Here is a 26016-nt window from a genome sequence, read left to right on the forward strand (position 1 = left end):
TCTCCTACACCAGTTCTGAGGAGTGCATCAATATGAAGATCTTTGGCCTCCATATAAACCCATTGGGATCTTTTCCTGTGGCAATGTTTGGCACTGCTGATATCAAACATAAACGTGTTCCATTGATGTCTGACAGTCAGATGTGATGGATGAAGCCATGCTACTACTTAGAAAGGGGAGCTTTGAAACACAGGAGACTCCCAGCCAAGATGGAGGCCTAGACTGACACATTCTGTCTCCCTCCACAACTAAGAATGAATACAATAACTACAAAACCAGAAATAACCAGAAGTTCCAGAAAATAAATGGAAGTCCAATGTATGAAGTTATAAAGAAATGGTGCTCGTCAGGAGAGGTAGGAGGGGCGAAGCCGGGGAGGAGAGTTCAAGTTGTGCTGTCTGCAGCAGCAGCAGCGACAGAGGCAGGACAGCGGTAAGCACAGACACCTGTATTTAGGGGGAGACGAGAAGCACCTGGGAGCACCCCCGGCTGCAGACCAGACCCTTCAGCCTGCGATTCCAAAGCCGGGGGAGGCAGACCTCCATTGCCTTGGACTGTGAGGCACGGAGTGGGTGGGAACAGAGGAGGAGGCTCCCGGTCTCTCAGCAGAGAGTGAAGAGCAGGAATCGATCTTGGAACCCCACCCCCGCAGAAGACGCCACAGCATAATGAGATGGGTTGCCCGGTTGTGATGAGTGCACAACGCTCTGCCCCCTATAGTGTAGGAGGTGTGACAGCCCTGACCAGGAAGCAAAGGTAAACACAAAATGGTCAGGATGGCACATATCATGATAGAGATCCCAGTGACGCAGCTGACCAGACAGCAAATATCTAATCTAACGAAGCAGCAGATAGGATATCTGTCTGAGGCTCACTTAAGAGCTTTGGTTGTGAAAATGCTTACAGACCTGACAGCAGATCTTAAACAAGATGGGGAAGGCATGAAGGCTAGCCCTGCTGAAATGAAGAAAAACACATACAAAACAAGTGGTGAGGGAGAGAAAGCCAGGGATCAAATCAACAAATCGGAACATAGGGAAGGAACAGTCAACCAGTGCAGAAAGAGAAAACAAGAAGTGAGGAAAATGAGGAGAGGCTCAGAAACTTATCGGACAGCTACAAGAGGGTCAACATCCAAATCATAGGGTTTCCAGAAGGTAAAGAAGAACTAGAACCTGAAAAATTATGTGAAAAAATAATGAAGCAGAACTTCCCTAACTTGGGGAAGGAAATAGACTTACAGGTCCAGGCAGCACAGAGAGTTCCAAAAAAATACTGGACCCAGGGAGAACCACACCAAGACACATAATCAAAATGTCAAAAATTAAGGATAAAGAGAGAATCTTAAAAGCAGCAAGAGAGAAGAAGAGGATTATGTACAAAGGGATCCCAATAAGACTATCAGTTGATTTCTCAAAAAAAATTCTGCAGGCAAGAAGGGACTGGCAAGAAATATTCAAAGTAATGAAAATCAAAAAACTACAACCACGATTACTCTATCCAGTGAAGCTGTCATTCAGAATAGAAGGGCAGACAAAGTGCTTCCAGGACAAAGTAAAACTGAAGGAGTTCATCAGATCCAAACCACTGTTATATGAAATGTTAAAGGGACTTGTTTAGGAGAAGGAGGATCAAAACTATGAACATTAAAATGAAAACTGTATCACAACAACCAACAACAGAAGCTAGGGAATCTAAACAAAGGCAGGCTAAGTAGGCAACGAGAGTGGGAAAAGAATTATAGGTATGGGGAACATTTTGGGGGGAGGTCAGTGGGGAGGGGGAAGGAGGGAAAGGGAGGGAGATGGTACAGGAATTAAGAAGCATAGTAGGAGGGAGTGGAGTAGATAGGAAAATGTTGAGGAGAACTATATGCACAACCAATGGGCATGGACTAAGGGGGAAACAACTGGAGGGAGGGGGGTCACTGGGTGGAGGGGAACAAAGGGAAAAGAAATTGGAACAACTGTAATAGCATAAACAATAAAGCATATTAAAAAGAAAAAAAGAAAGGGGAGCTTCATGTTTACCTAGAAGCTACCTAATATTGATACTCTAATTGCCAACAAATCAGAGAAGCTGTACACTTTTTAGGATGAGATGTACTCTCATATGCATTTGGCAAAAATGTTTAAAAGTACCTCCTTTCTGAAGGGTGACATGACAATATGGATCAGGAGTGTTAGAAAGAAACCCACCTTTTGACCTCGAAATTCCACTTCTACAATACCTTCTACATAAACAACCAGACAAATGTGCAAAGATGGTTGCACAAAGATCTGTACTGCAGCATTTATTATAATGATACACTGAAAATAACCAATAGAAAAGTTGTTAGAAAAAACAAGTTTTTAAAGAAATGGTTACTTTCTACATGTTAGGTAATTTATATGTTATTATGTATTAAAATTTTTAGGATTTGAAATGTTTACACCAAAATGCCAAAATGATAACACAGGGGAATGATTTTTAACATAATTCCTGTTGAGTTCGATTTTTCAGCTGTTTTAGACTTAATAGGCATGCTGATTTCAAAACTGCGATAGTTTTCTTCTATCACATCAAGTTTTTCTGTACAGCTTATCTTAATGAGACCACTCTAGGCTGGATCGAGCCTGGATCGAGGGAAGTACTAGTGCTCTCCTATGGGCTGAGAGCCAACCTCCCTTGAGTGGGCAGGGGTGGGGGACGACCTTGAACACCAGCGATAGGTTCATACTTGTATAGGCTATTCAGTTCCACATGAGACAGTGTAGTGAGAGATTGTGTGCCGCTCTGTATAGTGAATCATATTCCAAAGTGTAGTCCAAGATCTTGTTTCTATACAAGGAGTTAGCAGAATTTATTTTTTTATTTACATATGTACTTATTTCCTTTACTTCAGATCATGTCTGCCTCTGTTATTTCTCGTCATAAGTGCCTAAACAACCCTAATTCATTTTGTTATATCTGTGGCAGTTTCACCATTCCCAAAGGACAAAGATCAGTGCATTTGTCAGGCAAGCCTACTTTGCATTATTTTAAGTAAAACTTGGTGATCAAGACAAGTCTTGGGCCCCTCATAAGGTGTGCAAGCAGTGTGTCAAGAGTTTACAGATGTGGACGAAGAAAACACATGATAAATTGCCATTTGGTATACTTATGGTTTGGCAAGAGCCCAGAGATCATTCGAGTGACTGTTACTTTTGTATAGTGAAAACGTCAGGATACTACAAGAAAAATACATGTAAAATAGAGTATCCTAGTCTACCAATAGCTATAAGCCCAGTGCCTCATTCAGCTGAAATCCCAGTGCCAGTTTTCATTGAACTATCCTCTTTCAGAAAACAGGAGTAAGTATGGTGAAGAACTAAGTGATAGCAATGATGAAGATTTTGAAATTTAAGATGATCAGTTTGTAAGGGATTTGATCAGCATGAGTTGAATGGTTTGGCATGAGATTTGGGACTATCCAAAAAGGCTTCCAAACTCCTAGCATCAAGACTGCACAAGAAAAACTTGCTTGAAGAAGGAGCGAAGGCATCCTACTTTCAATCAAGAGAAAGTGATTTCTGCAGTACTTTTGAAGTGATGGTGGCTTTGTGTATTGCCATAACATACATGGTTTAATGGAGAAATTGGGAATTCCAATCTAGAATGCAACTGAATGGTGACTGCTCCTTGATAGCTCAAAGCGGAACTTGAAGTGTGTCCTCCTCCACAATGGCAATTTATTTGGTGCAGTCCCAATTGGCCATTCAGTTTGTTTTTGTGAGAAATATGAAGACATAAAGAGAGTCATTGATCTGTTGCAATATCACAAGCACAAATGGATCATCTGTGTTGACCTTAAAATTGTCTGCTTCCTTCTTGATCAGCAATGCGATACAGCAAGTATCCCTGTTTTCTGTGTATGTGGGACAGCAGAGCTCATGAGAAGCATTGGGTGGTGTCGAATTGGCCTCCAAGGTCTGACCTCAAACCCGGTGATCCAAACATTCTACATGAGCCACTTGTTGACAGAAAGAACATTATATTCCCACCTCTGCACATAAAACTGAGTCTCATGAAGCAATTTGTTAAAGCTTTGTCAACTCAAGGAGACTGTTTCAAGTATCTCATTTTGGCATTTCCTAGCCTGTCATTTGAAAAGATAAAATACCTTAATATGTATGTTTGGTAGCAGAACTTTACTACTTGTACACCATTTGACTTACAGTAACAATATATAGCCTTTATATGAATAAAATAACTCTAAATAAACAGTATATTCAGGTAATTTTTTCTTTATTTTCCTTTGTATGTACATCTTGTATGATTTTTGGGACACAGGGAGGGTATCCTGTACCTTAAAAAGCTGACGTGATAGAGAAAAACTGGAGTCACTTTTGGATTCAGATACCAAAAGTTAGTCAAAATCAAGTGTCAGATCTAATTCAATGAAAATTTTGTTCCCCAGTGTAACCTTTGGGTGACAAGCGTTATCCAGGATTCAAAATTTTTATTTTTTATTAGCTTTATGTGAATTATATGAGTTTTCTCATTTTTTCCTAAAACTGACATATATTGCTGACTATTTGTAATATTATTCTTTAGGTAATAGAGGCCAATCAACCCAACTTTAAAAGGTTGAAGGGTACTTTTTTTCTGTTTGTCTTTTATTGTTTTTCTGTTACAGTTGTCCCACTTTTTTGCCCATTGCTCCCTCCAACCCAGCCCACCCCTTCTCCCACAGTCAATCCCCACCTCGTGGTATATGTCCATGGGTTATTTATACTAGTTCCTTTACTAAGGTTGGAGGGTACTTTTAATGATAATTACAAAATAAGTTTTGGTTCAAATTCTGAATCCCTCCTGAAAGCTATTTTTCAGAAAATCATATTTCTATCCTCTGTTTCAAATTCATGGGTCCTCCATATCACAGAAATTCCCCATCAGGCCCAGTGCCATAACTGCACATGCCTCTTACCCGGTAGGCTCTCCAGAAGGACTGGATGCTCAGTGCTGCTGCTTCTTCTGTCAGCAGAAGGGAGAGTGGGATAGGTGGCCGGGGACTGAAAAGCAATAAAATGGTTGCATGCCCATGAGAATCCATCATTCAGCCTCAGCAAGGCCTTTGACAACATAAGTGCCTCATCCATTGATAGAAAAGTTTAGACTTGAGTTAGAATTTTTTATTTTAAAATCTGGATAAAATATTTTTGTTTTTAACCAGAATAATCTTAAATCACTGTTAGCCTGCTCTTCTTTAAAGGACTGAGGTTGGTAAAGATGTATGTTAGTCCTGAAGGTGCAACATACATGTTATTGACGTAAGTCTATGGGCACAAAGCAAGAGGCAGAGCAGAAGGGATTTCACCACATTGCATTATGACTGACACATAATAAAGGGCTCTTTTCCCAACTTTCTATTGAACGGAAATTAAGTAATCTGTCTCTTTCCTGAAAGTAAAATATTGGAATTTATCTCTCATTGGTGTGTATTCCAGTTTAATGTGGCATAAATTCAAGAATATTTTTAAGTTAAGTTCTAGTATATCTTAATATGCAATAAAATGTCTCAAGTATTGGGTCAGCTGACAGTGTCTGCTGTAGTGGGATTTTTTGGAATGTAATTCTTTTTTAATTAATTAATTAATTTTTATTATTGTTTTTCAATTACAGTTGTCCCATTTTCCCCCACTGCTCCCCCCCACCCAGCCCATGCCTTCTCCCACAGTCATATCCCCCCACCCCCGTTGTCCATGTCCATGAGTCATTTATACATGTTCTTTGACTAAACCCTTCCCTTACTTATCCCCCTTCTCTCCTTCCCCCCTCCCCCCATGGGGATGTAATTCTTGATTATAGATATCATATTTAAAAACCATGGCTGAATAATCTTTTATATTTCTCCTAAAGCTTTTATAAAGATACTAACTGCTAATAGGAACTTACAAGTGTGACTTAATTTTGGTTCTTTGTTTCCCCAAAGCACAACTTCCTCTGAAAAGCAGGATTCAAGGCATTTCAGATGCAGTACAAAAAAAATAAACCTCTGAAAGGACATGGGTTGCATGAAGGCTGTTCCCAAGACAGGATCTTCAGAACTAACTTTGCAAGTGAGGGACTCCCAAGTGCCCTGGCCTTCAAGCTCTCCCTAGTGACTGCCATCACTTTAGTTTACAATAAGTCCTATGTACAGAGAGGTTGACTAAGGTCACACGGCTTGTAAATGGCCTAGTCAGGGCCCAGACCCATCCAATCCCAAAGCCCAGGCTTCCCTCATAATGTCATGATCACACCAGATCTCCACTGGGCAAACACTTACAGAAGCCCACGCTGACACAGTCTGCCAAACTAAATGGCAACAGTGCAGTACCCTCCAGGATCTGGGCGTTTATTTCCTCTCTAAACTTTGACTTAAAAACAACCATCACCACCACCACCAAAGAAAGCTCACCTTTCATAGAGTATATTTTGTGAATGAATGATGCTCTTATGAATTATTCCAGAATTGTAGAAATCAACGCCAGGAAGAACCATAGTGAGACCATTTCTAGTGGTCAGTGATGTTGCCAGGTGCTGGTTCTCCAGCCACGAGGTCCTTCCTTTCTGACATACCAATAAAGGAGATTCTTCTACTTTAGAGACAATTACACCCTTGAAATGACAGCAATATTAGAAAACGTTCCCTAATGTCCTATTTTCATTTTTATTTGAATGATGTGGTGGCTCTTCCAGGTTCTATTTTTATTTTAATTTCTTCTTGTCTATTAGTTGTTTCTTTGGGCTATAGTGGAGCTGTTGTATTTTGCTAGAGGAGCTTCCCATGCTCCACAGTAAATGTTTCTGTCCACTGTTCTTATTCTCTAAATCTCAGTGTGTAACACCAACAAATCTCATCCCTTTAGTAATTCTCCTTCACTAGTTAAAAAACAATGGCTTCTAGGGAGACCTCAGTGTTTCTCAGATCTTGGTGTGCCAGGAGTGAATTTAGAATAATGCTGTCATGAGTTAGTCTTAGCTGGTATTTACTGAGAGCCTTCCAGGCTACCCTCCTGCCAGACTTGCTCCTTGTGCGCCAGCTGTGCAGGCCCTTTTCATCTCCTCCAGTGTGCCCTCCCACCTCAGGGCATTGCAGAGGGTTTTCCTCTGGCTCCATGGTCCTCCTACCCCAGCCAGGACAATGCTTACACTGATGCAGGTTGTTCTCTCAAGGGCACCAGCTGGGCAGAGAGAACTCAAGCCCTGCCCAGCTCTGTTACCAGAGCCATGCTTAAGGCTGAGGGCTGCATCTGCCCTAGGCGAGGACTGTCTTTCCTAATTTGCATCTTAGGGTTGGGGGGCTGACAGCTCTTTTTCCCAGTTCACCCTTATTCTTTTCTTCCCATTTCTAATTGAATGCTATTGAAGGATTTCTTTTGATTAGGTCAGGGCCCAGTGGATTTTTGTACAATTTTCCTTTCTAGTCCATGGCCCGATTTGGAGATAGAAATATATGTGATTATCTAATTAGCCCAAATCCTCAACTGAACTGAAAGTACCACAAGGGCAAATATGGCACCTGTGTTTGTTACTCTTGGTAGTTCTACCACTCAGGACAGTGCTTGCCACATTGCAGACACCCAATAAATATTTTTGACTTGGGCCTCTGTCCCTGGCATAGTGTGCTAAGCACTTTCCACACACAATTTCATTAAATCCTCTCAACATTAATAGTAAGTTACCATTGGGACTTCCAGCCAAGGTAGAGGCCTAGACTGACACGTTCCATCTCCCTCCACAACTAAGAAGGAATACAACTACCACAAAGCCAGAAGTAACCAGAAGTTCCATAAAAGAAAGCTACATGGAAGTCCAACTTATGAAGTTATAAAGAAGTGGTGCTCGTCCAGATGGGTGGGAGGGGCGAAGCTGGGGTGGAGAGGTCAAGCTGTGCTGGCAGTGGCAGCTGTGGTGACGGCGGCAGTACAGAGGTAAGCACAGATACCCGTATTTAAGGGGAGGCGAGAAACACCTAGGGAGCACCGCCAGTTGCAGACAAGACCCATCAGCTCATAATTCCAACACCAGGAAAGACAGACACCCGTTGCCTCGGACTGTGAGGGCCAGAGTGGGTGGGGATGGAGGAGGAGGCTCCTGATCTCTCAGTGGAGAGTGAACAGCAGGAATCCATCTTGGATCCCTGCCCCCACACAAAATGCCACAGTGTGGTGAGTAGGGTTGCCCAGTAGTAACAAGTGCACAGGGCTCCACCCACAATAGCATAGGTGTGACAGCCCCGCCCAGGAAGCAAAGGTAAACACAAAACTTTCAGGATGGCACAGATCATGATAGAGATCCCAGTGATGCAGCTGACCAGACAGCAAATATCTAATCTAATGGATTAGCAGACAGGAAATCTTTCTGAGGCACAGTTCAGAGCTTTGGTTATATGAATACTTACAGACCTAACAGCAGATCTTAAACAAGATGGGGAAGGAATGAAGGCTAGTCCTGCTGAAATGAATGAAAACACATACAAAACTAGTGGTGAGGGAGAGAAAGCCAGGGATCAAATCAACAAATCGGAACATAGGGAAGGAACAAACAGTCAACCAGTGCAGAAAGAGGAAACGAAAAGTGAGGAAAATGAGCAGAGGCTCAGAAACCTACAGGACAGTTATAAGCTGGTCAACATCGAAATCATAGGGCTTCCAGAAGGTGAAGAAGAACTAAAAATTGAAAAATTATGCAAAAAAATAATGAAGCAGAACTTCCCTAACTTGGGGAAGGAAATAGACTTACAGTTCCAGGAAGCACAGAGAGTTCCAAAAAAAGTGGACCCAGGGAGAACCACACCAAGACATATTATAATCAAAATGTCAAAAATTAAGGATAAAGAAACAATCTTAAAAGCATCAAGAGAGAAGAAGAGAATTACGTACAAATAAGACTCAGCTGATTTCTCAAAAGATACTCTGCAGGCAAGAAGGAACTGGCAAGAAATATTCAAAGTAATGAAAATAAAAAACCTACAACCAGGATTACTCTATCCAGTGAAGCTGTCATTCAGAATAGAAGGGCAGAGAAAGTGCTTCCAGAACAAAGTAAAACTGAAGGAGTTCATCAGATCCAAACCACTGTTATATGAAATGTTAAAGGGACTTGTTTAGGAGAAGGAGGATCAAAACTATGAACATTAAAATGAAAACTGTATCACAACAATCAACAACAGAAGCTAGGGAATCAAAACAAAGGCAAACTAAGTAGTCAACAAGAGTGGGAAAAGAATTATAGAATGGGGAACATTTTGGGGGGAGGTCAGTGGGGAGGGGGAAGGGGGAAAAAGGAGGGATATGGTACAGGAATTAGGAAGCAGAGTAGGAGGGAGTGGAGTAGATAGGAAGAAGTTGAGAAGAACTAAATGCACAACCAATGGATATGGACTAAGGGGGCGGGGACAACTGGAGGGAGGGGAGTCACTGGGTGGAGGGGAACAAAGGGAAAAGAAATTGGGACAACTGTAACAGCATAATCAATAAAGAATATTTTTTAAAAGGTTACTGTTATTCTTCTTTCAAAGTGAAGAAACTGAGGCACAGAAGAATGAAGGAACTTGTTCAAGGTCACTGACCATTTTCTGCTGAGAATGCAAACTGTCCATGAAACATAGAGAATGGCCCAAAGAGAAGAGCAGGGGTAGCTCACAAATTTCACTAGTAAGGAAGAAAGGGTCTCACAGCTGCAAGTGTCAAACAAAGGAATACCCAATTGCTTGCCTAGAAGAAAGAAAAATGAGGGTGAAAAAGCTATAGTCATAGAAAATGTCTCCTTGTAAATCCTTTCAGTAATAACTTGGCAGGTATTCCCTTGTCTGATGTTCCAAAGGGACTCTCAGAACAGCAGAACAAAGTGGAGTTTGTCACCTGTATCTGGAGGGGATTTGATGGCGTCTTTCTGTTAGCTGTAATTTTCCTGCTTTAAATATGTCTTCTCTACTGATGTCATGAAATCTTTAAAGTAACAGTATTCCTGTTTTGAAACAGAGTAGAAAAGGAGAACTGCAAATCCAGGACAAACAGGCTGGGTGGGCTTTCACCAGTAATGAAACACTCAATTGCCCTGCATGACAATGATACAGTATTCCCTCATTTATCATGGGTATTATGTTCTAGACCCCCCCGCGAAGTAGGAACCCTTACATTTATTCTACACTCTTAAACCTACGTAACTTTAACAACATATGTATACAGTACTGCAAAATCCCACGATAAGCGAAAAATCCACGATAAATAATTAAATATAATATTTTTAAGAATCCCGTGATACAGTGAGGACGCAATAAGTGAACTGCGATATAGAGAGGGGCTACTGTATTTCCAAAGGCAAAATGAGATTTCTAATAAGCCTTTAAGCAGTAATAGGAGGCCACCTTTAGTGACATCTCTGCTTTCATGGCTAAATAAGAGGCTCTGTCTAGTTCTCAAACCAAGAATAAGTATGAGACCAGTGCAAATCAGACCAAACATTTCAGCAGGCCAGCTTGCAGGCAAAGAAGCCATGCTAGGCCTTTTTCTCTCTTTTGGAATCAGTGCAACTGGTTTCAGGTCAAACGAAAATAAGAGATTGAGTAGAGGCAACCACTAGCCTCATAGGGAACCAGAGAGAAGACGAGGATATCAATCAAAGGAGAAGGCAGCTGAAGCTCCTCAAGGGTTTAAATCAGATATGACCAGAACAGACAGGTTTGTGTGTCCCAAAGGGCAAAACAGTACAGCTGAATATTTTTCCAATAAGAATTGTTTTATTGGTTATGCTCATTTGTCATGTTCTTTTTTTCTCAGATTAAATCACATGAATTAAATATATCTGAATTTCAAGAATCAATGCTTTAATTCTGAGAAGGAATAAGAGTTAATTTTTCTGATTGTGTGTGAATGTATAAACATACACACATACCTTTCCCCTTTTTTGGATGTTAAGTAAAATCTCTGTAGATATTATAAGAAGATATAGCTTTCTTATAATACATGCAAGGAAATCTGAAAAGTTAGTCTTTTTTCCCCCTTTTATTGATTCTATAAAGAGAAGGAAGGGAAAGAGAGAGAAACATAAATTTGTTGCTTCTTGCATGCACTTTAACCTGCAAACCAAGTATGTGCCCTGACTGGGAACTGAACCTGTGATCTTTCAGTTTGCAGGATGATGCCCAACCAACTGAACCACACCAGCCAGAGCAGAGAAGTTACTCTTTATTTAAATTTCTCCATTCAGACAAGAGGTACCATCCAAAATGGCATTTAAGCAAAATAAGGAAGAAAGGAGAAAAGCTTGCTTTATATTGAAAACCGAATTTCAAGATCAAAATTCTGTCCACTTTTCATTAGGTATTACACTAAATTGTTTTTCTTGGAACATAAGGGCACAAAGCCATTTACAAAATGACACAGACCATTGTTCTTAAAGACTTTCATGAACCCAGTATTTGATAATGTCTACCCTCATATTCCGTAAAGGAGATTATGCATCCCTGCCCTCAGCTTTTACTGGTTTCCCAAACATACTTTTTGAAGACATTACAGTCTTGAGTAATGAATTTCGAATATTTGGAAGAAGTACAATAGAGGTTAACTCAAATGGTTTGTCCATACATAGAGTGACTAGCCATTACAATGGACTCTCAGAGGATTCTTTCAATAATAGTCTTTTGTGATGTGAGAAATAACTCCAAAAAACAGTAGGGAGAGCCAGCTGCCTGACTCTCCAGCGGCATTAAAGCACATTAAGAAATCATGGTTACTAGGATGTGATTTTCCATCTGCTCAGCAACTCTACCCAGGAAGGCCAACAAACAGTTATTACCCAGAATCAGGCTGAATTATTCTCCTAGGTAAACAGAGTTGAGTCCTAGTTTACTACCCTTTCAACTGAAAGCTGCACATGGGCTTAGTTACCAGCGCTCATTAAACAACCTGCTGCAAGACCACATGCTCACCTTGGGCTGCATGTGTAACCATGTTAAAAATTAAGGCTGTGAGACTTATGCTTTTTGATAAATATGCCCAGATTGCTGTATTATTTAGTCTGCATCCTCTTGCTCTAAATGGTGAGCCCAGGCAAGGCACAGGTGGGTGGAGAGATGGGGGTTTATGGGAAGAGCAGATCATCTTCCTCCCACCAGTAGGAAAGCAGATTTCCCGCCCCTTCTAAACCAATTGAAGGGAATCTGAACTTGTTTTCTGCCATGGATCCCTTTCCACTTTGGCAGTTGGGAGTCCTTCTCAGATTTTTTTTTTTTTTAAACATGAAAACATAAGATTACAAATCAAACCAATTATATTGAAATACAGTTATCAAAATGTTTAAAAAGTTAATGATATACCAATAGTAATATCTGTGCTTCTAATTTATGCAGTAAATAGGAAGAGGTAATGCAACTCAGTTAACTAGTGTAATGTGAAAGAAGTGATAAGTGTGTAAATGATATTTTGCAATCACTGCACCAACTGTAATATGAAGTGAGAATGTCTGATGAGCATTAGTGACAAAGTCACAGGTACTATGAATACTACTGAGGTTCGCTGCCCACAGTTAAAGACAAGTGAATATGAAGAGGTCATTTACCACTTCTTCGGGGGTCCCTGAATCATAAGACAGTTGTGGCTGAAGCTGGGCGAAGGGGAAAGATAAGTTTTACTCCCAGAATGGGACTAAAGATTAAGAATGTAAAAATAAGCAAGATGAATCCAAACAGTGAAATAAGATTATCTAAAAATAGAGTGACCAGGATGTTATGGAATTTGGCCCCCAAAAGTTATTAAATGGTGGCTTCAGAGATAAATAGAGATTCAATGTACTATCATGGGGCAGTTTTTGAGGACCAAAAGAAATAAAAGGTTCATTTTATTCTCAATTAGTTACAATTCTTCACTAAACCCATTAAATTTTTCAAACAGAATTTTTTCCCCATACTTCATTTCAGTAAATATAGCTCCCCATTTAGACAGTTGCTCAGACTGGAAGTTTCCAAGTCATCCTTGAGTTCTTTTTCTCTGACCCACATACAATCCAGCAATAACTCATGGCTCCAATATCAACCTTTACCTCCTCCACTCCAAGCTGCCATCATCTCCTCACTGACCTCCCTGTTTGCACTATCAGAGCTAATTTCAGTCAACTACCCTTTCAGCCACCAGTGATCTTTTTAAAAGATAAATTGAATTATTCCACTGTCCTGCTCAAAACTCTTCAATAGTTTCCCAGCACACTCAAAAGAAAGAAGAAAAATTCAAACTCTTTATCATAGTGTTCAAGGCACTACCCTAGCTGGACACAGTCCAGCCAACCTCTCTGGCCTATTTCCTACCCTTCTCTTAGCCTCCCTTATCTCCTGCCTCACTGGCCAAGTCTGTTCCTGCCTTAGGGCCTCCATGTGGCTGTTCCCTCTGCCTGAAACATTCTTCCATTGATCTTTGTAAGGCTGGTTCTCTCTGTTTGTCATTCATGCCCTGTGTACATGTCACTGCATTACAGAGCTGAGCATTTTCTAGCAACTCTATCTAAAATGCTATCTATCACCTCTTACCCAGCCCTGTCACTCTCTGTTCACCTACCCTGCTTTATTTTTCTTTAAAGCACCTGGATCTTCACACCATAAAATAAGTTTATTTGTTAGCTTGGTTATTGTCTGTCTTCCTCCCTACCATGTGAACTCCATGAGGCCCAAGACTTTCTCTAGTTCTCCACTCTATCCATGGTACCTAGAAAAGTGCCTGGAACAAAGTAGGCATTTAATAAATAATTTCAGATGAGTGACATTATAGATAAGGAAATGGAAAACTTTCTTTAGTTTCAGAATTTACTAATGAGGAAAATGAGTTAAATGCAGATATGCTGACCTTCACTTGCTTCATAATTCTACTATCCATGTTTCATCATGCTAAAGCAGCAACTACTATCCCCTTAAGATCAAGAATAAAAGTTACCATTCTGACTATTTACTCTGAGCTCTCTGCAGCAGATACCTTTCATTTTTATCTGCCCATCATTTCCTCCCCTCGTCTTTTTGTATCAGTCTTCAGATTTCCTTTGACAGGTCCCCTCCCTGAGTAGGGCAGAATATGCATCACAAGTACCTTGCCCTCCTGTGACCAAGAAGTGCACCTGAGACCCTAGCTTAGCCAAGCAGATGCTGTTTCTCTGCATCAAGAATCTTTTTTTTTTTATTTTTTTTTTAGGTTCTACTATGTATTAGGCCATAAACACTGAGATATTTTACATACATATACATACATTAGTTGAATCAAAGAGGCATTAAAGATAACAAGCATTTATTATCTCACGTAAAAGAAACTCAGAAGTAGGCAGTCCAAGTCTGCATTGGTAGCTCTGTGACCACTGGGGACCCAGGCTCCTTCTCTCTTGTTGTTCCATTCTTTTTTTTTTTTATATTTAAATTTTATTTTTTTTCAATTACAGTTGTCCCATTTCCCTCCACTGCTCCCCCGCACCCAGCCCACTCCTTTTCCCACAATCATATGCCCCCACCCCTGTTGTCCATGTCCATGAGTCATTTATACACGTTCCTTGACTAAACCCTTCCCTCACTTATCCCCCTTCTCTCCCTCCCCCTCCCCCCTATTGGCTGTTATTCTGCTCCTTGTCCTATTTAGTTCGTTTCTTTATATTGTTCTTTAGTTTCCTGTATTAGGTGATATCATATGGTATTTTTCTTTTTTTGCCTGGCTTATTTCACTAAGCATAATTCTCTCTAGTTCCATCCATGTTGTCACAAATGGCAGGAGTTCCTTCTTTCTCTCTGCTGCATAGTATTCCATTGTATAAATGTACCACAGTTTTTTGATCCACCCGAAAAATCCTAAAACCCTAATTCAAAAGAACTTATGCACCCCTATGTTCATAGCAGCACTGTTTACAATAGCTAAGTGCTGGAAACAGCCTAAGTGCCCATCTGCATCAAGAATCTTGAGTGGACTGTCAGAGACTAGAGAATTCTTCCTGGCAGTGGCATCTTGAAGATGAGTCATTAGCCTATACCCCCTAGATCCCTATACCTGCTTTCTAAGGCCAGGTCCTTACCTTTTCCTTCATGTTTGTGAATTATCTTTTTACTTCCAATATATACCCTTTTTTCTTAAGTAGCCCTTAAATTTCTGTGGCTTGCAACAAAGAACTCTGATACCATCCTTAACCCTCACAGCAACCCTCAATGTAGGTGTTATTTCCATCCCATGGTACAGAACAGAGGAGCATAGCTCAGAGATGTAAAGGGATCAGTTCCAGGGGACCAGGCTATAGCAGGATGCATCACAGCCTCTCAAGATGTCCACATCCAATCTCTAGACTGTGAACATATATGATTCCTTATGTGGCAAAAGGGACTATGTAAATGTGATTAAGAATCTTGAGGTTATCTAGGGAGGCCTGATTATATAATTACAAGGGTCCCTGTGACAGGGAGGCAGAGGGAGATAACACTACAGAAGTAGTAAACGTGACAGCACAAAACCAAAGATTAGAGTGATCTGGAAGGGTCACAAGCCCTCTAGAACCAGTTCATAGCCTGTTGGGAACTGGGCCACGAGCAGAGCTCACCAGAGTTCCACCTCCTGTCACCCCACTCTCCCAATTAATACACAATGGGTGAGCCAGCTAACCTCACCTGAGCCCCACCTTCTTCCCCAAAAGATGTCCTTGGTGCCAAAAAAGTTTGGGAACTGCTTCTATAGAATTCAGGTGGCCTCCAGAAAGTAGGAAAGGCAAGAAAACAAAATTTCTCCCAGAGCTTCTAGGAAGAACTTATTTTGGATTGCTAGCCTCCAGAACAATTTTGGGGTGATTTCTTAAAAGAAACTAATACAAGTAATAAATAGCAATACTAAAATTGAGACCCAGATGTGTCTGCTGTGCTGCCTTGCACAGGTTCCCCAAGCTTGTTTCCTGAGTCACCTAGAAACAACAGGAGGAAGGAAAGAAAGCAGTACTGTCTGCCTCAGAGAGGGGGCTACCCGCTCACCAAACCTCCAGTAAGAGGGAGGTACTTAGATTTATGCATCCTAGCATGTCCCAAGTTCAGGAAACAGCTTGCCTTCCTTCCTGTTTGAAGATAAATACTAATATAAAGCGAAAACACAATTTATTATCCTCATGAGACTCTCTGGCTTCTGAAATATACACTGAGACAGAAACTTACCTTGACATAACACAATAAATTAAAAGTGTTCTTTCCTTCAAGAGGGAATGACAGCAAATTTTCTGCCATGCCACCATTTAATTATGATATTTATTGCAAAATCCATGCTGTTAACTGTGCCATTTTGAAAGCATGAGCATTTTCAGCCCCACTGTTAACCTCAGCACCAACAGATTATCATACAGCTGGTGCTTGTCCTCAAATGGCATGGTGACACTTTTGTTTTCACCTCAGGTTTTAGTTATAAGATACCTTTTAGCGCCATGAAAGTATTGTAGATTTTTTTTCCCTTTTGTTTATCTAAGAGTAGAACTTAGCTGAAAAGACATTTCATCCAAGCAGCCTTTTCTTTTCTCTTATAAAACACAATCTTTGTTTCACTGAAGGTCTCAGCTTTAAAGAGGTCTTTCATGAACCTTCTCCCCTGGGACATGAGACCAGAAAGGCAGCAGTGCATTTTTGTTCATGATGCTTATTTAGTGATTCATACAAATGAATCTGACTCTTTTCAGTCAAAATAAAAAGCAAACTCTTCCTGCTCTTAATATTGATAGCAAATAATTCCACTGCTTCTGACTGGTTGAATCAGGACTGTATACCACAAAAGAAAAACGGTGTTGGGTTCATAAATAGAAAGAAAGTCAACAGGAGAGATGATGCAATCCACCACCGCTGAAAGGTAGGGAAGAAAACTCTGATGAGAGTATGTGGTACCACGTATTATTGTTCCCATTATTACTCCTTTCCCAATAAGAGAATTCTACATCCCTGCTCTTTGCCACATGTCCTTCAGTTTCTCCCTTTTGATGGTGTCAACTCCCTAGAGCACTGCCATGGAGTTTGACCTGGGACTTGTGCTGGCCAATGAAATGTGAGCAGAAGAAATGTTTGCCATTGTTCTTCTCCCCCTGTTCCTTCGTCCTGGGTTCCAGAATGAAAAGAGACATGGATTAAAGCCAAAGGTGACACACAGCCAACATATAACTGAGTGAAGAATAAACCTTTGTAGTTATAAGGCACTGAGAGTTGAGGGTTGTTTGATACTGCAGCAGAACCTAGGAAAAGCTGACTAATAGAGAATACTGGAGAGTAGTTGAGTCAACACCATGCAGGAACACGTCAGTCAGGACTCTTGTTTGCAAGTATTAGAAGCATAACTCAAACTGGTATAAGGAAAAGAAAAAAAAAGAAAGGTATTTATTGGCTCACTTAACTAATAGCAGTAGAGTTGGCTTTAGGCATGAATAGAGAGGTTCAAAACAATGCTATAGTGACTCAGGCCCTGGCTACCTCTCAGTTCTGCTATATGTAAGGCGTAATCTCATTAGCTGCTGGTCCTCTGCAACTCAAAGCTTATCACCCCTAAAGCCCAGGTCTACAGAAAAAGAGAGAAAATCTTTCTTAATTGCATCTTGAAACATCTCTGGGTTATCTCTGATTCAACCAATTTGGAGTAACCATGGTGGTCAGGTGGATTCACTGCTGGAACTGGCCAGGCCTAGCTCACATGTTCAGCTTAGAGCCAAGGTGGGATCAGCTAGCTCACTGTCTACATGAACTAAGAATAGGGAAGGGTGATCTTCCTGGGAACACAGGAAGTTCTGTAACCCAAAGAGGGGGAAATCAGGCAGGGCTGGAAAAATACATAAATGTCTACCACATACAGCAAAAAAATGGAATAAAAAGAAATAGAATAAATACCCTTTAGTTTTGTAATTATTATTAATTCTTAAAGTAACTCTGTGGACAACAGGAAACCTACAAAATTATACAGAGGAGAAAACAAAAGCCATATTCCTGCTGTTTGGAGTGAAACATCTTTTTGAAAGAATTTTTTCATCTAGAGTTATTTTATGATGAACCTTGATTTTAAACATTTCCTTTTCACTGTAGTTTATTTAACAAATATGTATACTTTATATATGATAAACAAGTTATTTTTACAAACTTAAGAGAATTTTTAAAGGGTTGTCAATGTCTCTAGTTACATAAAAATGCAATGTTTTTTTTTCAAGTCATGGAAAAGAAATGGATAATTGAGTATGTTAAATTATGGGAAAACTTTGTGAGAGGGGCCCATCATTTCTATGATAAGTAATTGGCAGCCACCCCATGACAAATAATCCCAGCCTCCCAGCTGTGATCCGATTATACAATGATATTGAGCATCAAAGGGAGCTGGGTAGAATTTGTCTTACCAAGAACATTAGGATAAGACCCAAACTCACAGTTTGGATGGCTCCCTGGGTTGGTAGTATTATTTGAGGCACTAAGGGCCAGCACACACATAATAGAGGATTTGCATTTATGCAGGAGTTACACTCTAAAATCAGGTAGGAGATGAAAAATCACATTACTCAAAATTTCCCTTTCACATCTCTTAAATTACCCATATAAAGCCATAACATCTTTCAGTCAGCCTCACATAGCCACTTTTCTCCCAGTCTTAGTACAAATCACTTTGAAGTACCAAGTAATATAAAAGGCAGTAATTAACCATGCTCTTAACAGCATGGACTCTGAAGCCAGACTACCTGAGTTCAAATCTCTTCTCTATTTACTAGCTGTGACCTTGGGCAGATAACTTCTGTAATTTATCTGTGCCTCGGTTCTTACCCTGAAATACAACTAGTATACATAGAATATCCATGTATTCCTTACATATCTCAGCCTCCCTTGCAGTTGGTTTAGGGCCATGTGAGGAGGTAAAGTAATGAGAAATGAGGAGGTTAAGAACTAGGGTGCCTCCTCCATTCTTTTCTTCCTTTGCTTCAGTGACCTCAAAGATCCCATATTCAAAATATCTGTAATTTATAAGAGGGCTGTCCAAATTGGACCAGCCATTGTATGAGTAAAAAATAAGCTGTTATTGGGTTAGCCACTAGTATTTTAGTAATGTTATAACTGCAACCTAGCCTAGCCTAATACAATGGGGATAGTAATATTTCCTGCTTTCTAGGGTTGTTATTCAAGTTAAGTTATATAATATTTATGAATTGTGCAGAAATGTATTTGACTAACATTATATAAATGCTTAGTAGGTAACTAGGTAGGTACATAGAGACAGACAGACAAAAGGAAGTAACTACCTTATAAGCTGCTCATGTCACAAGGGGCACATAAAACTGAGAACAACTAAGGAAAAAAATGAGCCTTGTATTCTATTTTATGCTTCACCTCCAGAGTGGAATTGCTTGCATTTAAAAAATTCTTCTTTTGTTATCTCCCAAGAGCATAGCCTTGAATTAGCATTTAGTAAATACACATATACTGCAATCCAACTATACACAAAATCTGTCTGTCTAGGAAGGAACCATGTGCCAGTGATGATGGCACATAGTAAGTGTCCAATAAATGTTAGGCAGCCAGCTTATGCATATGACTGCTCAATAATTTTTAGAGCACATTTAAACATTCAATTGATATTAGATGAATAAATAAATGACTGTTAAATGACTCCCTTTAAATTCTGGAACACACCTGCTTGGTATACTAGTATGTATCACTACTGGAAACAAATATATTCCCTTAACAGCTGGCACCAGAATTCCTCTTAAGCAGGGAACTATTGATGGATTTGTTTAGATAAAAGACCATTTTACAGATGGAAAATCTGAGACTCACAGAGGTTAAGTCTACTTTGTCCAGTCACACAGCTGTAAGTGTTGAAGCTTGATTTGAAAAGCACAGCTGTGATTCAAGAGCCCAAGCTCATAATCCTCACATTACATGCCATCACTCCTTTGACTCCTAAAACATTCTTAAACCTCTGTGATAGCTCTGGTATTTGACTTGCTGTCATCGTCTTCAGCCCATCCCCAACAATCTTCTCGGACACTTCATCATTCATACTGATGATGCCTCCAACACCGTAGCTTCAAATTCACATGATTCCATGACTCCAATCTTCCTTCGTGTCAGTCACAAAATGAAACAGTCACAATTTAGACTGGGCTGTCCCTGAAGACGATCACATCTCAACTTCCCAAATTCCTGATCTCATCATAACTCTCTAGTGTTCTATCTTTCCAACCTACTCGCTTCTGTCTATATTATTTGCCCTCACATGAGATTACAATTTGGGAAGATTATTGGTGTCCCCCAAGGACAGGAGCTGCAAACTATAGCTCATGGGTCAAATCAGCTCTTGTGAATGAAGTTGTATTGGAACACAGCTACAACCATATGTTCAATATTGTCTTTGGCTGTTTCATGCTACAACAATGGAGTTGAGCAACTAAAGACCATATGTAGCCTGCAAAGCCTAAAAGATTTATTCTCTTCTACAGAAAAAGTTTGCTAACCTGATGTCAAAAGCCATTTCCTTGATCCCCAGGACCTCTGACATTACTGGAGCCATGTTTTTAGGGCAAGCCCAAGGCTCTGACTACATTAATCCTCCTCCCCATTTTTGTTAGGAGAACTAGGTTTGGCATTGAAAGAGAGCATGGAGGGAAAATGAGACTGGTATAAGGGAACTGGTTAGTGGGTTGTGCACATTCAGAGCCAGGTCTCAGGAGGAGTGACCGAGCCTCCCAGCACCATGAGGCTTCTCACTTGGGTCCATACCTGCCACTTTCCTCTTCCCCCAGGGGCCATTTTCTTTCATGGCATTTGAGCTTCTCAGCATGATTACATGAAAACTGAGTCTCCCCCACTGTCTGTCACTACAGCCATCTCCAATAATGCCAAATTTAGAAAAACTGGAATTAGCTATTGTTCCCTGGCTGCTGCCCTCATTCTCTTTAAGAACATTGGTTCCTACTTGCTTCTCTGACTCTTCCTGTCGAGAGCACCCTTGAGAATATAGCACCTGAGTTCTTGCCTCTCAAAACCAAATCTGTGCACCAACTAGCCTGGCCACTGCTCCAACTTGTTTGACTCCAGGCCTGCCAGGAGGGCCAGTGAATGGTTTTATGCTTCCCATTTCCCTGTAGTGCTTCACTACCATATGAACTACAATACTCACAATGGAAACTACCACTAGTTGTAAATACATATATCTCACCCCAAGGGCTGGAGCCATATTTTATTCATTGCCAGTTAATAGACACTTCCTTATCCAAAGCACAGCAATATTAAATCAGGAGCTCATGAGGAGTTTTGAAAAATTTCGTTGTTTCTTTTCCATTTAATTTTTACTATGAAATGTTTTAAAGATATAAAAAAGTAGACAGAAAAAAAGTGAAGCCATGGCACCATTAGCCAGCTTCAATTATACTGTTCTCTATGTCAGTAACTCACTGTAAATTCCCCCAACCCTTGTCCAGACATTGTATCATTTCATATTTAATTTATAAATATTTTAGCATGTTTATCTAAAAAGTAATACCTTCTTTTTACCATGACTATGAAATCATTATCATACCTTAAGTAAAATAGTAATTCTTTATTTCATCAACTGTTCACTAAGTACTTAAATTTCCAATTGCCTCTTAATTTATTTTTTATTCTTAGCTTGTTTCTTTCAATCAGGATTCAAATAGGACCTACACATTGAAATTTCAAAAACAATATGAACTCTACTATCATCCCCATTTCTGAATTTGGTATGTTTCTTACTTCTAATCTGAACACGTTATTTCTTTCTCTTCCTGGAAACTGGTTGTTAAATTGTCAACATAATTCGGAAAATATGGTAATTTATAAAAAAAAAGTTTAGATATTATTTTTTGAAAAGTTAGTAATGTTTTCCCTTGTACTTATATTACAGAGTGGGGGTCTCCAAAAATCCCCAGAGCCTGTGGGTTGGGAGATGGAGAAAACAGAACAGCTTTTTTTTTTTTAATGAGTCATTTATACACATTCCTTGATTAGACCCTTCCCTTACTTATCCCCCTTCTCTCCCTCCCCATCCCCCCTATTGACTGTTATTCTGCTCCTTGTCCTATTTAGTTCGTTTCTTTATGTTGTTCTTTAGTTTCCTGTATTAGGTGATATCATATGGTATTTTTCTTTTGCCGCCTGGCTTATTTCACTAAGCATAATTCTCTCTAGTTCCATCCATGTTGTCACAAATGGCAGGAGTTCCTTCTTTCTTTTTGCTACATAGTATTCCATTGTGTAAATGTACCACAGTATTTTGATCCACTCGTCTGCAGATGGGCACTTAGACTGTTTCCAGCACTTAGCTATTGAAAACAGGGCTGCTATGAACATAGGGGTGCATAAATTCTTTTGAATTAGGGTTTTAGGATTTTTCGGGTATAATACTGGCAGTGGAATCACTGGTTCAAAAGGAAGTGCCATTTTTAGTTTTTTGAGGCAATTCCATACTGTTTTCCATAGTGGCTGCACCAGTCTGCATACTCACCAACAGTGCAGTAGGGTTCCCGTTTCTCCACATCATGCCAGCACTTGTTGTTTGTTGATTTGTTGATGATGGCCATTCTGACTGGTGTAAAGTGGTATCTCATTGTGGTTTGTTTTTGCATCTCTCTGATGGCTAGTGATGTTGAGCATTTTTTCATGTGTCTATGGACCTTCTGTATGTCCTCTTCGGAGAAGTGTTTGTTCAGTTCCTTAGCCCACTTTTTAATTGGGTTGTCTGTTTTTTTTGATGTTGAGTCATATAAGCTCTTTATATATTTTGGAGATCAGTCCCCTGTATGAGATATCATTGGCAAATATCTTTTCCATATGGTTGGTTTCCTTTTCGTGTTGCTGATGTTTTCTTTTGCTGAGCAGAAACTCTTTAGTTTGATGTAGTCCCATTTGTTTATTTCTTCCCTTTATTTCTCTTGCCTTAGGAGATGTATCCATGAAAATATTGTTACGTGGGATATCTAAAATTTTCCTGCCTATGTTTTCCTCTAGGACTTCTATGGTGTCACGGCTTACATTTACGTCTTTGATCCATCTTGAGTTTATTCTTGTGTGTTGTGTAAGCTGGTGGTCTAGTTTCATTTTTTTGCACGTCCCTGTCCAGTTCTCCCAGCACCATTTGTTAAAGAGGCTTTTCTCACTTCATTTTATGTTCCTTCCTCCTTATCAAATATTAGTTGACCGTATACTCCTGGATTTATTTCTGGACTCTATTCTGTTCCACTGATCTATATGTTTGTTCTTATGCCAGTACCAGACTGTTTTGATCACAGTGGCTTTGTAGTATTGTTTGATGTCTGGTATTGTGATTCCTCCTGCTGTGTTCTTCTGTGTCAAGATTGTTGTGGTTATTTGGGCTCTTTCTTGGTTCTTTATTAATTTTTGGAGTATTTCTTCTAGATCTGTGAAATATGTGATTGGTATTTTAATAGGGATTGCATTGAATCTGTAAATTGCTTTGGGTAGTATGGCCATTTTGATGATGTTGATACTTCCCATCCAAGAACATGGTATTTGCTTCTACTTATTTGTATCTTCCTCAATTTCTTTCTTCAATGTTACATAATTTTCAGAGTAGAGGTCTTTTATCTCTTTGATTAAGTTTATTCCTAGGTACATTATTTTTCTTGTTGCTATAGTAAATAGTATTTCTTTTTTGTGTCTGCCTCTGCTATTTTATTGTTGGTGTACAGAAATGCCTTTTGAAGATCCCCAGAAGTAACGCTCTCTATCTCCTTGGAGACTTCAACGCAAGAGTAGGAGCCGACCACATGGCCTGGCCCACCTGCCTTGGAAACTTTGGGAGAGGAAAAATCAATGAGAATGGTCAGCGACTGCTTGAGCTTTCGTGTCACCACGGCCTGTGCGTGACAAACACATTCTTCAAGTGCAAAGAGATCCACCAGGTGTCATGGAGGCACCCCCGCTCCCGCCATTGGCACCAGCTTGACCTCGTCATCACCAGAAGAACGGATATTGGCAGCACCCTCCTCACCCGCAGCTACCACAGTGCAGACTGCGACACGGACCATGCCCTCGTGGTAAGCAAGGTGCGCATAATGCCGAAGAGGTTGCACCACTCCAAGATGAAGGGTCGCCCACGCATCAACACCAGTTGTGCCAGCAACCCAGTTAAGACCCAGCAATTCATCAACAAGATGGAAGATGCACTCGGCGAGGGAGTGGCGGTAGATGACATTATCGAATCCAATTGGCCACGTCTCCGCGACGCCATATACAACTCCGCCATTATTGCTTACGGGAAGAAAGAGCGGAAGAACGCTGACTGGTACGAGGCTCACTGGGAAGAAATGGAACCCGTGATCGAGGCTAAGAGGAAGGCCCTACTGGCTTACAAGGTCACGCCCACTCCCAGTACACTTCAAGCTCTACGGGCTGCCAGGAACAAAGTCCAGAAGACCGCCCGCCACTGTGCCAACACCTATTGGCTAAACCTGTGCAGAAGCATTCAGGAAGCCGCCGATATAGGCAACGCACGAGGAATGTATGAGGGTATCAAGAAGGCAACAGGCCCAATCCCCTCCAAGATCGCCCCCCTTAAGTCCAAGACAGGTGAGGTCATCACTGACCAGGAACAGCAAATGCGGCGGTGGACCGAGCACTACCTCGAGCTGTACGCAACGAAGAACACCATAACAGACACTGCTCTTAACGCCATCCCAGACCTACCAGTCATGGAGGAGCTAGACACCCCACCTAATGCGGCAGAGCTCAGCAAAGCCATCGACCGCCTCGCTTGCGGGAAAGCACCAGGAAGCGACGGAATCCCTCCAGAAATCCTAAAGAGCGGGAAACCAGTCCTGCTACAGCCGCTCCACCATCTACTCTGTCGCTGCTGGAAGGAGGGTTACATCCCCCAGGATATGAGAGATGCCAACATTATCACCATGTACAAGAACAAAGGAGACCGCAGCGACTGCAACAACTACCGGGGCATCTCTCTCCTCAGCGTCGTCGGCAAAGTATTCGCCCGGGTCGCTCTTGCCCGCCTGCAGACCCTTGCTTCCCGCGTCTACCCAGAGTCCCAGTGTGGCTTCAGAGCTGGCCGATCAACAGTGGACATGATCTTCTCCCTACGCCAGCTGCAGGAGAAGTGTCACGAGTAGCATAAACCACTCTACCTCGCCTTTATCGACCTTACGAAGGCGTTTGATCTGGTCAGTCGAAGCGGTCTCTTCAGCTTGCTACGGAAGATTGGCTGTCCACCACATCTGCTTGCTGTGGTCATGTCCTTTCATGACAACATGCACAGCACGGTGTCCTACAACAGCGCAACCTCTGAGGCCTTCCCAGTCAGCAGCGGAGTAAAGCAGGGCTGCGTCCTCGCGCCTACGCTGTTCGGAATCTTCTTCTCCATGCTCCTCCAATACGCCTTTAAGGACTGCAGCGAGGGTGTCTTCATTCACACCAGATCCGATGGCAAGCTCTACAACCTGGCCCGTCTACGAGCCAAGAACAAAGTCAAAGAGGTGCTCATCCGTGAGATGCTCTTCGCCGACAACGCAGCCTTGACATCACACTCCGAAGAGGGACTCCAGCAGCTAGTCACTTGCCTTTCCCACGCACGCAAGGAGTTCGGACTAGCCATCAGCCTGACGAAGACGAATGTTATGGCTCAAGGCACGAGGACTCCCCCATGCATCACCATCGACGGGTACACCCTGGAGGTTGTCAACGACTTCACTTACCTCGGGTCCACCATCTCGAGCTCTCTGTCAGTCGACTTGGAGGTCAACCGGAGAATCGCCAGGGCAGCCACAGTTATGGCCAAACTGAACCGGCGAGCGTGGAACAATTCCAGCCTCACTGAGAAAACCAGACTGCGCATCTACCAAGCCTGCGTACTCAGCACTCTCCTCTATGGCAGCGAGACGTGGACCACCTACGCAAGGCACGAAAGGAAACTCAACAGCTTCCACATGAGGTGCCTGCGACGCGTCCTGCATGTCGCCTGGCAGGATAAGGTCCCCAACACCGAGGTGCTGAAGCGAGCCAATATGAGCAGTTTGCATGCA

General features: G+C 41.3%; 1 protein-coding gene across 5 annotated transcripts in view; it reads right to left on the minus strand.

Annotated features, from left to right (window-relative positions):
* IQCK (IQ motif containing K) overlaps positions 1-26016 on the minus strand; it is a 177064-nt gene that overhangs the window by 83871 nt on the left and 67177 nt on the right. For 2 of the 5 annotated variants that reach the window (XM_090277800.1, XM_090277799.1), the window contains exon 7: positions 4949-5033. The exons of the other annotated variants lie outside the window; for them this stretch is intronic. In XM_090277800.1, coding sequence (XP_090133926.1) covers positions 4949-5033 — 85 coding nt within the window. The remainder of the gene's footprint in view (positions 1-4948; positions 5034-26016) is intronic. 5 annotated transcript variants of the gene reach the window in all.

This window comes from Furipterus horrens, unplaced genomic scaffold, assembly GCF_987537825.1.
Source record: "Furipterus horrens unplaced genomic scaffold, mFurHor1.1.pri manual_scaffold_5, whole genome shotgun sequence".
NCBI lineage: Eukaryota > Metazoa > Chordata > Mammalia > Chiroptera > Furipteridae > Furipterus > Furipterus horrens.